Below are 15,389 nucleotides of genomic sequence, written 5' to 3'. Positions count from 1 at the left end.
AAGACAGTGAAACAGATATGTGACACTCTCTGTGTGACTTAATAGCCTGGGAACTTACACTACATGACCAAAAGTACGAACAAATCTGGGTTTGGCGGGTTTGGCAGATGGGTTTGGCGGATGCCAGGAGGATGCTACCTGCCCCAATGCATAGTGCCAACTGTAAAGTCTGGTGCAGGAGGAATGATGGTCTGGGGCTGTTTTTCAGTGAAGAGAAATCTTAATGCTACTGCATACAATGACATTCTAGACAATTCTGTGCTTCCAACTTTGTGGCAACAGTTTGGAAAATGCCCTTTCCTGTTTCAGCATGACAATGCCCCTGTGCACAAAGCGAGATCCATACAGAAATGGTTTGTATAGATTGGTGTGGAAGAACTTGACTGGCATGCACAGAAGCCTGACCTTAACCCCATGGAACACCTTTGGGATGAATAGGAACGCCAACTGCGAGCCAGGCCTAATCGCCCAATATCAGTGCCTGACCTCACTAATGCTCTTGCAGCTGAATAGAAGCAAGTCCCCACAGCAATGTTCCAACATTTAGTGGAAAGCCTTCCCAGAAGAGTGGAGGATGTTATAGCAGCAAGGGGGGGACCAACTCCCATGATTTTGGAATGAGATGTTCGACGAGCAGGTGTTCACATACTTTGATCATGTAGTGTGTATGTGATTGTATAGAAATGTAACCAATGTTTGAAGTGTTTTAGTCATCTGTTTGGGCTTCTTGCGGTCAATTTGCAGTCTATAAACTTTTGTAATTATGTTCCGGCCTCCTTACCATCCCCTCAAGAAAGAATCTGCCCGCAGCTGCACCTAGTTGTTCCCTGAGATAGGGCGCTGGGCCACCACAAGCCTGAACAGCTTCAATGCAACCTGGCACAGATTCTACAAGTGTCTGGGAATCTATTGGAGGGATGCGACAGCATTCTTCCACAAGAAATTCCATTATTCGTTTTTTTGTTGATGGTGGTGGAAAACGCTGTTTCAATCGTAGCTCCAGCATCTCCCATAACTGGTCAATTGGGTTGAGATCTGGTGACTAAAATGGCCAAAATTGACATAATTTTCATGCCCAACAAACCATTCAGTGACCACTTGTGCCCTGTGGATGGGCACATTCTCATCCTATGGGGGCATAGCCATGGTATCCAAAATTATGGCCAGCATAATGGCTTGCTCAGCATTTTTATACATGAACCTAACCATGATGGGACGTTAATTGATTAATTAACTCAGGAGCCACACCTGTGTGAAAGCATGTGCTTTCAATGTACTTTGTATCCCTCATTTACTTTATTTTGTCAGTTATCTGTACATGACACACACAAACTGGCACATCCATAACACAGAACATCTCAGTACAACAAGAATACATGTCTGGTGGCTTGGGATAGATGGGGCCTTATTGCTTCTGTAGACTGTCTCTGTTGTCATCTAAGCATCTACTGGTCTTCCCTCTCTCCAGACACTTGTCAATACACACTTGCACATACAAAAGGTAACTGACCACCTTCTCTTGGACCATTTCATTTCCTCACATGGACAGTTGCATTTGGAAGAAAAGTATCAGAGATCCAAGAGCACACTGTTCTTTCCCTGCTATTCAAGGAGCTGTAGTTAGTTGCCTCCCATCTGATTACTGCAGTCAAAGAAGAGAACATCTCGGACGTCAGCAGTCCCATACATGACATGGGTCCAGCCCTGGAGGTTGTCTTGGTTATGCGGAAAGCCATCAATTAGGCAGCTGAATTATGGCTGGTTCAACTGCATCGTCTTCTCCATCGCCTGGGAGAGGACGGGGGCAGAGGAATTGGAAGGGTACAAACAGGATCTGATGACTGTATGTAGGGTTTTACTCAATTCCTTTCAAAATAATGCCTTGTCAAGCCTTTCTACTCGGGCCCAGTACAGATCTAGGATCTTAATTTGAGCCAGTTTGCTACAGCATTATTGAATTATTATGTGGATTATAACTCATGGACATTTTTTAGGGGTTAATATATTTTTCGTAAGGGAAAATCATGTCTGAAATTTCAAAGTGTAAATAACACACTTCAGTAGCCTTCTTAAACCTCAAATACACTACAAGTTTTAAATGTTATGCATTGTTGGAAAGTTATCCTGCAACAGGGTGATACAATTAAGATCCTACATTTGTAGAATTTTTTTTAAAGTAAAAAAACAATAATGTAGGGTTGCATTTTCTATCATCATGAGGATGTGGTCGTTGACACTTTAATTCTTGACAGTCCAATATCTTAAAAACATGACTGCTGACATGCAAAACATTTTGGGACTGTATCAACAGTGGACTAATTGGACAAAATACCAAATGGAGTTCCTCTTTAAATGTGAACAAATGAATAGCAAACATCACATGACGAGGTACACTGTTAAAATAAAGTGCTTTTGTAACACCAAAACTAATGGCAACTGAGCTGTCACCAATGCAAATGCTTAATTTTTCTGGAGTATTGAAACACATCATCCTGAGATGTTTTGAAACATGACACATGGAGTTGTAACACCACTTAATCAGGTGTTGTGCAACACATTGCCAGGGACTGGGAGCACTACCGGAAAAGGTTCAAAACACTATTTTGGTGTTTCAAGTTCAGTTTAGTGCAGAATTAGATACCTTCTCTTTTATAACCCAACCCTGATCTGTACTTCTCCACAACTTTGTCCCTGACCTGTTTGGAGAGCTCCTTGGTCTACATGGTGCTGCTTGCTTGATGGTGCCCCTTGCTTAGTGGTGTTGCAGACTCTGGGACAGATCATGTGACAGTTAGATTACACACAGGTGGACTTTATTTAACTAATTATGTGATTTCTGAAAGTAATTGGTTGCACCAGATCTTATTTAGGGGCTTCATAGCAAAGGGGGCGAATACATATGCACGCACCAATTTCCCTTTTTAATTTTTAATTTTTTTTTGACAAAAGTATTTTTCTTTTATTTCACTTCACCAATTTGGACTATTTTGTGTATGTCCATTACATGATATCCAAATAAAATATATTTAAATTACAGGTTGTAATGCAACAAAATAGGAAAACACCAAGGGGGATGAATACTTTTGCAAGGCACTGTATGTTGGTCTCCTCCTGACAGGACTGCAACTCTGTAATACCTACAGTTGGGCTGGAATGTAGACATGTCAACATTGGGATTCAAAGGGCGTAAGCACTCTCACAAACACCGATCTTACAGGTCATTCACAGTCCCTCCCTTTATCGACATCTAACTTTTCACTGCATTCCAATGTCCTCCTTCCTGAAACAATTTGTAGCTTTGACTTGTGTGTTTTCCTTTTTACTGAGATCTTCCCTTGTTCATGTATTCCAGGCTTATGGCTACGCTCACCTGTCTGCAGGTGACCTCTTGCAAGCCGAGAGGGATCAGGGGGGGCTCTGAATATTGACAGCTGATCGACAGCTGCATCAAGAATGGCAGGATTGTTCCTGTAGAAATCACAATGAACTTACTGAGGAAGTAACACTGTCAAATACAATGACTAAAAACACAATGATTGTGTAATGAAACAATGAAAAGTAGTGATCTAACCTGAGATCTGGTGTTTGGACGGTGTTTGAATGTAAACCCAATGTAAGTGTCATGATACACAGGAAGTGTTTTAAACCAAATAGAAGTTCTCTGAAACAGACAAAGTGGTTCTTTCATTTGAATATTGGTGTTTTTAAGAGAGTGTTGTGAAAACACTTTGGAGGTTTTTAGTGCATGTAAACAGCAGCATCAAAACACATACAGTTGAAGTCTGAAGTTAACATACACATTAGCTATTTTGGTTTGGTCAGGGTGTGATTTGGGTGGGCATTCTATGTTCATTTTCTATGTTTTCTATTTCTTTGTTGTTTGGCCGGGTGTGGTTTTCAATCAGAGGCAGCTGTCTATCGTTGTCTCTGATTGAGAACCATACTTAGGTAGCTTTTTCCCACATGGTTTTTGTGGGTAGTTAATTCCTGTTTTGTGTTTTCACCTTACAGGACTGTTTCGGTTATTCTCTTGTTTATTTTTGTTATTGTGTTCAGTTTTAATAAAACAAACACTTACCACGCTGCGCTTTGGTTCGATGATTCAGCTTCTTCAGATGACAAATACCGTTAATATTTCAGCTTTTATTTCTTTCATCACATTCCCAGTGGGTCAGAAGTTTACATACACTCAATTAGTATTTGGTAGCATTGCCTTTAAATTGTTTAACATGGGTCAAACGGTTTTGGGTAGCCTTCCACAAGGAAAGGGGGGGGGGGGGTCAGAAGGATTACTTTATCCTATCCTAGGTATTCCATAAAGAGGTGGGGTTTCAGGTGTCTCCGGAAGGTGGTGATTGACTCCGCTGTCCTGGTGTCGTGAGGGAGTTTGTTCCACCATTGGGGTGCCAGAGCAGCGAACAGTTTTGACTGGGCTGAGCGGGAACTGTACTTCCTCAGTGGTAGGGAGGTGAGCAGGCCAGAGTTGGATGAACGCAGTGCCCTTGTTTGGGTGTAGGGCCTGATCAGAGCCTGAAGGTACTGAGGTGCCGTTCCCCTCACAGCTCCGTAGGCAAGCACCATGGTCTTGTAGCGGATGCGAGCTTCAACTGGAAGCCAATGGAGAGAGCGGAGGAGCGGGGTGACGTGAGAGAACTTGGGAAGGTTGAACACCAGACGGGCTGCGGCGTTCTGGATGAGTTGTAGGGGTTTAATGGCACAGGCAGGGAGCCCAGCCAACAGCGAGTTGCAGTAGTCCAGACGGGAGATGACAAGTGCCTGGATTAGGACCTGCGTCGCTTCCTGTGTGAGGCAGGGTTGTACTCTGCGGATGTTGTAGAGCATGAACCTACAGGAACGGGCCACCGCCTTGATGTTAGTTGAGAACGACAGGGTGTTGTCCAGGATCACGCCAAGGTTCTTAGCGCTCTGGGAGGAGGACACAATGGAGTTGTCAACCGTGATGGCGAGATCATGGAACGGGCAGTCCTTCCTCGGGAGGAAGAGCAGCTCCGTCTTGCCGAGGTTCAGCTTGAGGTGGTGATCCGTCATCCACACTGATATGTCTGCCAGACATGCAGAGATGCGATTCGCCACCTGGTTATCAGAAGGGGGAAAGGAGAAGATGAATTGTGTGTCGTCTGCGTAGCAATGATAGGAGAGACCATGTGAGGATATGACAGAGCCAAGTGACTTGGTGTATAGCGAGAATAGGAGAGGGCCTAGAACAGAGCCCTGGGGGACACCAGTGGTGAGAGCACGTGGTGAGGAGACAGATTCTCGCCACGCCACCTGGTAGGAGCGACCTGTCAGGTAGGACGCAATCCAAGCGTGGGCCGCGCCGGAGATGCCCAACTCGGAGAGGGTGGAGAGGAGGATCTGATGGTTCACAGTATCAAAGGCAGCCGATAGGTCTAGAAGGATGAGAGCAGAGGAGAGAGAGTTAGCTTTAGCAGTGCGGAGCGCCTCCGTGACACAGAGAAGAGCAGTCTCAGTTGAATAACTAGTCTTGAAACCTGACTGATTTGGATCAAGAAGGTCATTCTGAGAGAGATAGCAGGAGAGCTGGCCAAGGACGGCACGTTCAAGAGTTTTGGAGAGAAAAGAAAGAAGGGATACCGGTCTGTAGTTGTTGACATCGGAGGGATCGAGTGTAGGCTTTTTCAGAAGGGGTGCAACTCTCGCTCTCTTGAAGACGGAAGGGACGTAGCCAGCGGTCAAGGATGAGTTGATGAGCGAGGTGAGGTAAGGGAGAAGGTCTCCGGAAAGGGTCTGGAGAAGAGAGGAGGGGATAGGGTCAAGCAGGCAGGTTGTTGGGCGGCCGGCCGTCACAAGACGCGAGATTTCATCTGGAGAGAGAGGGGAGAAAGAGGTCAGAGCACAGGGTAGGGCAGTGTGAGCAGAACCAGCGGTGTCGTCGACCTTCTTTTCAAAATGGTTGACGAAGTCATCTGCAGAGAGGGGGGAGGGGGGGGGGGAGGATTCAGGAGGGAGGAGAAGGTGGCAAAGAGCTTCCTAGGGTTAGAGGCAGATGCTTGGAATTTAGAGTGGTAGAAAGTGGCTTTAGCAGCAGAGACAGAAGAGGAAAATGTGGAGAGGAGGGAGTGAAAGGATGCCAGGTCCACAGGGAGGCGAGTTTTCCTCCATTTCCGCTCGGTTGCCCGGAGCCCTGTTCTGTGAGCTCGCAATGAGTCGTCGAGCCACGGAGCAGGAGGGGAGGAACGAGCCGGCCTGGAGGATAGGGGACATAGAGAGTCAAAGGATGCAGAAAGGGAGGAGAGGAGGGTTGAGGAGGCAGAATCAGGAGATAGGTTGGAGAAGGTTTGAGCAGAGGGAAGAGATGATAGGATGGAAGAGGAGAGAGTAGCGGGGGAGAGAGAGCGAAGGTTGGGACGGCGCGATACCATCCGAGTAGGGGCAGTGTGGGAAGTGTTGGATGAGAGCGAGAGGGAAAAGGATACAAGGTAGTGGTCGGAGACTAGGAGGGGAGTTGCAATGAGGTTAGTGGAAGAACAGCATCTAGTAAAGATGAGGTCAAGCGTATTGCCTGCCTTGTGAGTAGGGGGAAGGTGAGAGGGTGAGGTCAAAAGAGGAGAGGAGTGGAAAGAAGGAGGCAGAGAGGAATGAGTCAAAGGTAGACGTGGGGAGGTTAAAGTCACCCAGAACTGTGAGAGGTGAGCCGTCCTCAGGAAAGGAGCTTATCAAGGCATCAAGCTCATTGATGAACTCTCCAAGGGAACCTGGAGGGCGATAAATGATAAGGATGTTAAGCTTGAAAGGGCTGGTAACTGTGACAGCATGGAATTCAAAGGAGGCGATAGACAGATGGGTAAGGGGAGAAAGAGAGAATGACCACTTGGGAGAGATGAGGACCCCGGTGCCACCACCCCGCTGACCAGAAGCTCTCGGGGTGTGCGAGAACACGTGGGCAGACGAGGAGAGAGCAGTAGGAGTAGCAGTGTTATCTGTGGTGATCCATGTTTCCGTCAGTGCCAAGAAGTCGAGGGACTGGAGGGAAGCATAGGCTGAGATGAACTCTGCCTTGTTGGCCGCAGATCGGCAGTTCCAGAGGCTGCCGGAGACCTGGAACTCCACGTGGGTTGTGCGCGCTGGGACCACCAGGTTAGGGTGGCAGCGGCCACGCGGTGTAAAGCGTTTGTATGGTCTGTGCAGAGAGGAGAGAACAGGGATAGACAAACACATAGTTGACAGGCTACAGAAGAGGCTACGCTAATGCAAAGGAGATTGGAATGACAAGTGGACTACACGTCTCGAATGTTCAGAAAGTTAAGCTTTACGTTGCAAAAATCTTATTGACTAAAATGATTAAAATGATACAGTACTGCTGACTGGTGAAGTAGGCTAGCTAGCAGTGGCTGCGTTGTTGACTTTGTTTGAAAGTGTAGCTGGCTAGGTAACCTCGATAGCTGGCTAGGTAACCTCGATAATTACTCTAAACTACACAATTATCTTAGATACAAAGACAGCAAAGACAACTATGTAGCTAGCTAACACTACACTAATCAAGTCGTTCCGTTGTAATGTAATAGTTTCTACAGTGCTGCTATTCGGTAGAAGTTGGCTAGCTGGCTAGCTAGCAGTGTTGACTAGGTAGGAGAACGGTGGCGCGGCGGACGAGAATAGCTGGCTAGCTAGCCTCGATAGTTACTCTAAACTACACAATTATCTTAGATACAAAGACAGCAAAGACAACTATGTAGCTAGCTAACACTACACTAAGGACAAACGAGGACAAAACGAAAACGAAACAGTTCTGCAAGGAGAACATACACTAAGACAGAAAATAAACACCCACAACCAAAATGGGGAAAACAGGCTACCTAAGTATGATTCTCAATCAGAGACAATGATCGACAGCTGCCTCTGATTGAGAACCATACCAGGCCAAACACAGAAATACAACAACATAGAAAAAACAACATAGACTACCCACCCCAACTCACGCCCTGACCAACCTAACACAGTCATAAAAAAGGAACTAAGGTCAGAACGTGACAGTACCCCCCCCTAAAGGTGCGGACTCCGGCCGCAAAACCTGAACCTATAGGGGAGGGTCTGCGTGGGCGTCTGTCCGCGGTGGCGGCTCTGGCGCGGGACGTGGACCCCACTCCACCATAGTCTTTGCCCGCTTAAGTGGCGCCTTTAGAGCGGCGACCCTCGCCGTCGACCTCGGACTGGGGACCCTTGCAGCGGGCCCCGAATAGATGGGAGACTCCAGCAGCGCCAGACAGACGGGCGGCTCTCGCTGCTCCGGACAGGAGGGAGACTCTGGAGGCTCCGGACTAGAGGGCGTCGCTGGAGGCTCTGGACTAGAGGGCGACGCTGGAGGCTCTGGACTAGAGGGCGTCGCTGGAGACTCCGGACTAGAGGGCGTCGCTGGAGGCTCCGGACTAGAGGGCGACGCTGGAGACTCCGGACTAGAGGGCGACGCTGGAGACTCCGGACTAGAAGGCGACGCTGGAGGCTCCGGACTGATGTCCCTCGTTGGAGGCCTCGTGCCATGGATCCTCACCGGAGGCTTCGTGCCATGGATCCTCACTGGAGGCTTCGTGCCATGGATCCTCACAGGAGGCTTCGTGCCATGGATCCTCACAGGACGCTTCGTGCCATGGATCATCACTGGAGGCTTTGTGCCATGGATCATCACTGGAGGCTTCTTGCCATGGATCATCACTGGAGGCTTCGTGCCATGGATCATCACTGGAGGCTTCGTGTCATGGATTATCACTGGAGGCTTCTTGCCATGGATCATCACTGGAGGCTTCGTGCCATGGATCATCACTGGAGGCTTCTTGCCATGGATCATCACTGGAGGCTTCGTGCCATGGATTATCACTGGAGGCTTCTTGCCATGGATTATCACTGGAATGGAGAGACACACAGGAGGCCTGGCTCTGGGAGAAGGCACAGGACTCACCAGGCTGGGGAGACATGCAGGAGGGTAAGTGCTTAGCACAGAACTCACCAGGCTGGGGAGACATGCAGGAGGCCTTGTCCTTGGCCGAGGCACCTGATGCACTGGACCGTGGAGGCGCACTGGCGGTCTCGAGCACAGAGCTAGCACCACTCGTCCTGGCTGGATCCCCCCTGTAGCCCGGCAAGTGCGGGGAGTTGGAACAGGCCGCACTGGGCTGTGCTGGCGAACTGGAGACACCATGCGTAGGGTTGGTGCAGTATACCCCGGGCCGAGGAGACGCACTGGAGACCAGATGCGCTGAGCCGGCATCATCCCTCCTGGATCGATACCCACTCTAGCCCAGCCGATTCGAGGAGCTGCAATGTAGGGCACCGGGCTATGCGTGCGCACTGGGGACACCTTGCGCTTCTCCGCATAACACAGGACAAAACTAAAACGAAACAGTTCTGCAAGGTAAACATACACTAAGACAGAAAATAAACACCCACAACCAAAATGGGGAAAACAGGCTACCTAAGTATGATTCTCAATCAGAGACAATGATCGACAGCTGCCTCTGATTGAGAACCATACCAGGCCAAACACAGAAATACAACAACATAGAAAAAATAACATAGACTACCCACCCCAACTCACGCCCTGACCAACCTAACACAAAGATATAAAAAAGGAACTAAGGTCAAAACGTGACAGCCCACACATTTTCTATAGGATTGAGGTCAGGGCTTTGTGATGGCCACTCCAATACCTTGACTTTGTTGTCCTTAAGCCATTTTGCCACAACTTTGGAAGTACGCTTGGGGTCATTGTCCATTTGGAAGACACATTCGCGACCAAGCTTTAACTTCCTGACTGATGTCTGGAGATGTTGCTTCAATATATCCACATAATTGTCCTCCCTCATGATGCCATCTATTTTGTTAAGTGCACCAGACCCTCCTGCAGCAAAACACCCCCACAACATGATGCTGCCACTCCCGCGTTTTGTATTCAAACTTTGTCATCAAAGCAAAGTCTGGCATTCTCTGGATTTATGGTGGGAACTCGGGGGAAAAAACACACAGCCATTCCATTGAATAGCAGGCTACTGGTTGCTGTGCACTGCTTGCAGTTAGCCACTAATTCCTTCCAAACAACTTGTTGAATTTGCGAATTCCAACTTGTTGCGCAATCTTTATGTCCAATGGCCGATGAGCACCGATACTTTTTATGTATAATTTATCTTCATTATTTCTCTTCATATGACAAGGATTAAAAGGATTTGCCAGTAAATTGTCAACTTGATTCATGATGATGAGTGCTAGCTGAGACTTTGAAAGTAAGATGTTGACATGATCAGTACAATCAAAGCTACTGTACATATAACGTGATTTATGTCATTTTATCTGTGGCCAATGACCTTGCGCCTTCTTGGAAGGGCACTTGTAATATAAATAACTATATGGCAGGACCCAAAGGGCTGATATTTTGGATGCCTACCTTTACTAAGGACATACACTTTGCGATAATGTAGTGTCCCCATGAGTGACATAACACTGAGCCAATCACAGCGCAATGCTCCTATTTTTTTGCTGGCTCCCCCACCACCACAGAAAACACTGAGCCAGGCTGAAACACCTGCATTTTGGAGCTGCCTTACTCAAGAAAACAAAAAAGAGACTCTGTGTCTGGGGCTTTATTAACTCAATGATATATATATATGTTTTACCATGTTTGCAAACTGATATGTGACACGTATTAATGCCAAAATAACATGCAAAACAGGCAAGCCTTTTAGACTGATAGCCTCTCATTTCAAATGTTCACATACTTCCACAATTTTGGCACACGGTTAATTTCCCTGCGCCCAGTCCTTCAAGTAGAAACACAACCTGTAGTATCATCAGGAACACGCAACAATTATTTTGTTAAACGTAGGCCTACTCGGGGGCAGGAGTGATCTTTAACCAACTCCAAGGCAAATGGATCACTGAAGGATGACAGCAGAGTTCCAGTCTGTCATTAAGGGAAGCTGCTTTGCTACTTCTGTCTACTGTACACATCAGATTCACTCGCAGAGCCGATCGCATATGTGATACCAAGTGGCATAAATGAACTGTAGAACCTCCTATTTGTCCTTATTAGCTGAAAATGTGCAGCATTGTCTACTCATAATGCCACAATTAGCTTTGTTGATTTATTAGCTAAGGAAAAAACTCGACAGTGGTTCATCATCATGTCAAACAAAGATTAGTCTAGTGACGAAGGCTATAAATTATTTTAGGCATTTAATCAGAAAAGTACTATTTATTTAGAAGAATGTCAAGCTTTCCTCGTATCTATTTTGATTTGCCCTAAAATCATATGATACAATTATGGACGGATCTTATCAATTGTGCTGCCATCAAAGAATGGGGCTAGATTTGATAATAGCTTGCCATTGCATGATTGTGAATATGTCGCTCATAAAAAATTCAACCATCAATTGGTCTATTCTTATCACCAGGCAGACACTTGATGAATGTGAGTAGCCTAGCAGTCATGGGCTATAGCCGTTCAAGCCATGGAGGAAATGCACAGACTGTTAATGCCAAATAAAGGACTCCCGGCACTCCCACGCGCTCACTCTCCCTCTGCTGTTCATTGGTTCACTCAGCATCATCAGCACCAAGGAAGCTGAACAGCGCCAGACGATGCATCGCCTTGGGAGAGAAGAGTAGACAAGACAGCATCCTTAATGTGTCTATACGGGGATTTTATCAAGCCATGCAGCAACAATCCGATACACTGATTGTCGGATTGGATATAACTGTTGTCTATGATTTCTAGGTTCTTGAACCATTGTTTTTCACCCGCTGATTTATCGAAGCGCGAGTCTGTTGTTCAGCCAATTCTGCAGAGGAAGCGTTGAATAAAAAATGGGGGATCTCTGCATTGACCGTGTTTTATCCTTCGTTTTACACTCATGGTGAGGAATGCCTGGTGGTCTAGATTGTCATCGCTCGGATCAAGCGCGCCTCGTGAGCCGCATCATCATGCATCACGACAACCACCCGACTGTGCCATTGACACGATGCCTCTGAGTGTGCCGCTCTCTCCCGGCTTGTGACATGACAGCCCGGGGAAGAAAAAAAAGGATCAAACGGCACAGACCTGCAAGAGGACGTATGGATTTAAATCATTTTGAGGGGCTGGAGCCCACGGAAGCCCGGACTGCAAGAGAGGGCAGTGCCACGCAGACACGGATAGGCTACACCTGCAATCCGAGGCGTAGAGAGGATCCAATACCACCAATTGCTGTTATTTAATTAATCTGCTCCCCTATCCTAAGATCTGACCACCTATCTGTTTTATTTTTGTGCATAAATGTAAATGGTACTGATTGCCTTTTTGGATGCATACAATGCATTGACTAATGTGACATATTATTAAGCATATTGTTTGTAAGTCGATAGGACGTGACAGTGTTATCATCCTGTCTGTTCCAACTGACTAGAACCCTAACCTCATCATGGGCTGCATACAGAGCATCGCCTGTAAGTCGCGCATCAAACGCGAAAACATAGTGGTCTATGACGTTTCCGCAACTATCGATCACTCCCCAACAATCATTGAGGAGAACTCTCCTATAGTGTTGCGCTACAAGACGGCCTATTTCAAGGCCTCTGCACGGATAGTGATGCCCCCTATTCCCCGTAATGAGACTTGGGTGGTGGGTTGGATCCAGGCATGCACACAGATGGAATTCTACAACACCTACAATGACATTGGCATGTGAGTTGAGTTCGCCTCCAGGCTGCTGACTGACGCTCCCCAGCTGCTCCCACCTCCCTCTGCTGCTCTGTCACTTCTCTGGTGCTGTAGGAAGTGTGTGTGTTTTGTGTGGCATCAAAATTGACATGAATGCAATGCAACAGTTGATAAGTGGATATGTGTGAGTGCATGTGTAGCAGAGCATTTGTGCAAACAGAAGGTTAACTATGCACTCACCCTCCTTCATTCAAACCCCCACCAATTGATTCTGTTCCAATTGATTCTGTTCCTGTGATTTCACCATCAAAATAGAGATGACAGAGGAGCTAAACAACTGCTCCTAAACATACATTGTGTTTCCGGAAACGAGGGAGAGAGAGATAGATGCACTGACACACTCCCACGCTCCCTTCTCTCCAGGAGAGAATCACACCCACTGACGAGCAACACATACAGCCTCCTCCAGCACTGCCTGGGTTTTTTTTTCTCTGGAGGCATATGTGAGGAGGTGTTTAATCATGACTGGGGATGGGTGGTCTAGGGGTGCAGCAGAAAAACATGGGGTACAAACAAATGGAGCTTATCTGAAGGGGAGAACATGGCATCAGGTCACACCCTCTCATTGGCCGAAAAACACAAGATATTAATCCACTGACTCACTGACCCATCTATTATACATAGACTCACTGAACCATCTATCATACATAGACTACAGTATGGAGCCCTGAGGCTAAAACCATTTTTCAAACATCTTTTATGTATTTGTATGTCTTACTCTTATTTTTGAGAATGTCTAACACAGGCTCCCAAATGTAATGTGCTGTGTGAGACACCTAAAGCCCTTTGAATCTCCTTGTGACCCTACAGTTCGACACAGTGTTAATCCATGACCCACTAATAACTTGTTGTCCTCCTGCAGGTCTAGCTGGGAGCTACCAGAGCTGCGTGAGGGACTTGTGAGGGCCATCAGTGACTCAGACGGGGTGAGCTACCCCTGGTACGGCAACACCACCGAGACGGTCACCCTGGCGGGGCCCAGCTCCAAGCCCTTGCGCTTCACCGTCAGCATGAACGATAACTTCTACCCCAGTGTGACCTGGGCCGTGCCCATCAGCGACAGCAACCTGCCCCTGCTCACCCGCATTAAGAGGGACCAGAGCTTCACCACCTGGCTGGTGGCCCTCAACACAGCCACGCGGGAGAAGATCCTGCTGCAGACGGTCAAGTGGCGCATGAGGGTGGACATCCTGGTGGACCCCTCCATGCCCCTTGGCTCCAGAGCCACCCTGACGGGCCAGACACACCAGGAGCAGCCCCGCATCCTAACCCACATGGAGCCCATCCCCCCCAACGCCCTGGGGAGGCCCAACGCCAACGACGCCCAGGTGCTGATGTGGAGGCCCAGGAAGGGCCAACCCATGGTGGTCATCCCTCCTAAGTAGCAGAGAGAGGGAAGGGAGGTGTAACTAGGGCCCAGACATCCTGCCATGATGAGATCAATATGGACAGAGACTTGGGGGACAGCTGCCTTAAATCCCCACCACTGCCTTTGAGTAGGAAGAGAAGACTGCTGCCTGGACCAGGGCCTAAATACAGACCAGACCCACAGAGGGACCTCTGCCTTAATAACATCCTCTGTCCTGGAGAAGCAGAGAGGACTAGTACTTTGTGAGTGTTTCAGGCCCAGCAGGGCTCAGAGTAGGCTACACTCTAGGGGAGCAGCCTGTAGCCTACTGCACACCATGCTGCCTCACCGATATGAGAGCAGCCATCTTTATTAACAGACTGTTCTGGGTCTATGACAGTGATGTAGAGGATTGTGTCTCAAATGGCACCCCATTACCCTTTGGCTCTGGTTAAAGGTAATGCACTATGTGGAGAATAGGTGGCCATTTGAGACTAACCCAAGGTGTGAGAGGCCCAGCAGTACATGTATGTGGTTTTATGGGTATAATACAGGTGAGATTGGGGAGTATAATGTATTTTATATGTAAGAACAAAGATTGTAGTACATTTAAATGCAGCCTTCATGCTCAGTACAGTTACAGACAAGGATGAATGTGTTACTGGGAGAAGGGGAAAACAGGCTCTCTATAGCCACCTACAGAATGGCCAATGAGAACAGCAGTGTGGGCCAGGCCAGGTATGATGTACAGAGAGGAGACAGAGTCTGAGAATGTAACAAAATGAACTCCCCATGCTGCTCATTACTGAGGTGCAAACCATACTAGCCTTTACACTGATACACACACCCTCTGTGACTACACACGCATGCACACACCCTCTGTGACTACACACGCATGCACACACACACACATCCCCTCTGTGACTACACCCAAGCCATAATTATATGAGGGACAAGTGGGTTGAATAGGATATTACAAATCAATTGTTTATATTGAAGGTCATATCACATACTGTGTATGGTAGATACTGTATGGTGACAAACGTCCATTGAGAGCCAGTCATTCACAGTGACAGATGTGCCTGAGAACAGAATGACTCGGACTGGAGGATGTACAGAACTGTACATTCAATCATATGTACAGTGGGACAACGTAGGCAGGTATTCCAAAGGGTTTCATAATGGATGGGTGGGAGATTTAGCATGCAAGCATTGTTTTTAATTCAATAAAATGAAGGTAAAACATGTTTGCGTGTTCTAAGAACGTCTCTGAATGAATCTGCAAGTGTAATAGTTGTTCCCCTCAGTCGCACACTG

The 15,389-nt window shown here is 47.4% G+C and overlaps 1 protein-coding gene across 2 annotated transcripts; it reads left to right on the top strand.

Annotated features, from left to right (window-relative positions):
- Window positions 1–11,446: 11,446 nt before the first annotated feature.
- Window positions 11,447–15,319, top strand: LOC129810710 (protein FAM78B-like). Of its 2 annotated transcripts, none has more exons than XM_055861497.1 (2): window positions 11,447–12,688; window positions 13,587–15,319. In XM_055861497.1, the coding sequence occupies exons 1-2, from the start codon at window positions 12,426–12,428 to the stop codon at window positions 14,107–14,109; spliced, it is 786 nt and encodes a 261-aa protein (XP_055717472.1). In that variant the 5' UTR covers window positions 11,447–12,425; the 3' UTR covers window positions 14,110–15,319. The 2 variants fall into 2 exon arrangements, with proteins under 2 accessions (XP_055717472.1, XP_055717473.1); XM_055861498.1 differs by having other exon boundaries at window positions 12,683–12,769.
- The last annotated feature ends 70 nt before the right edge of the window (window positions 15,320–15,389 follow it).

This window comes from Salvelinus fontinalis, chromosome 14, assembly GCF_029448725.1.
Source record: "Salvelinus fontinalis isolate EN_2023a chromosome 14, ASM2944872v1, whole genome shotgun sequence".
Lineage (NCBI taxonomy): Eukaryota > Metazoa > Chordata > Actinopteri > Salmoniformes > Salmonidae > Salvelinus > Salvelinus fontinalis.
Note: the sequence above shows the minus strand (reverse complement) of the source record. Positions and strands in the feature narration are given on the sequence as shown.

Excerpts from the sequence above, each read along its gene's own strand:
- LOC129810710 (XM_055861497.1), top strand. The coding sequence starts at position 12,426 with ATGGGCTGCATACAGAGCATCGCCTGTAAGTCGCGCATCAAACGCGAA. Across the intron at positions 12,689-13,586 it reads ACCTACAATGACATTGGCAT|GTCTAGCTGGGAGCTACCAG; the intron begins GTGAGTTGAGTT and ends GTCCTCCTGCAG.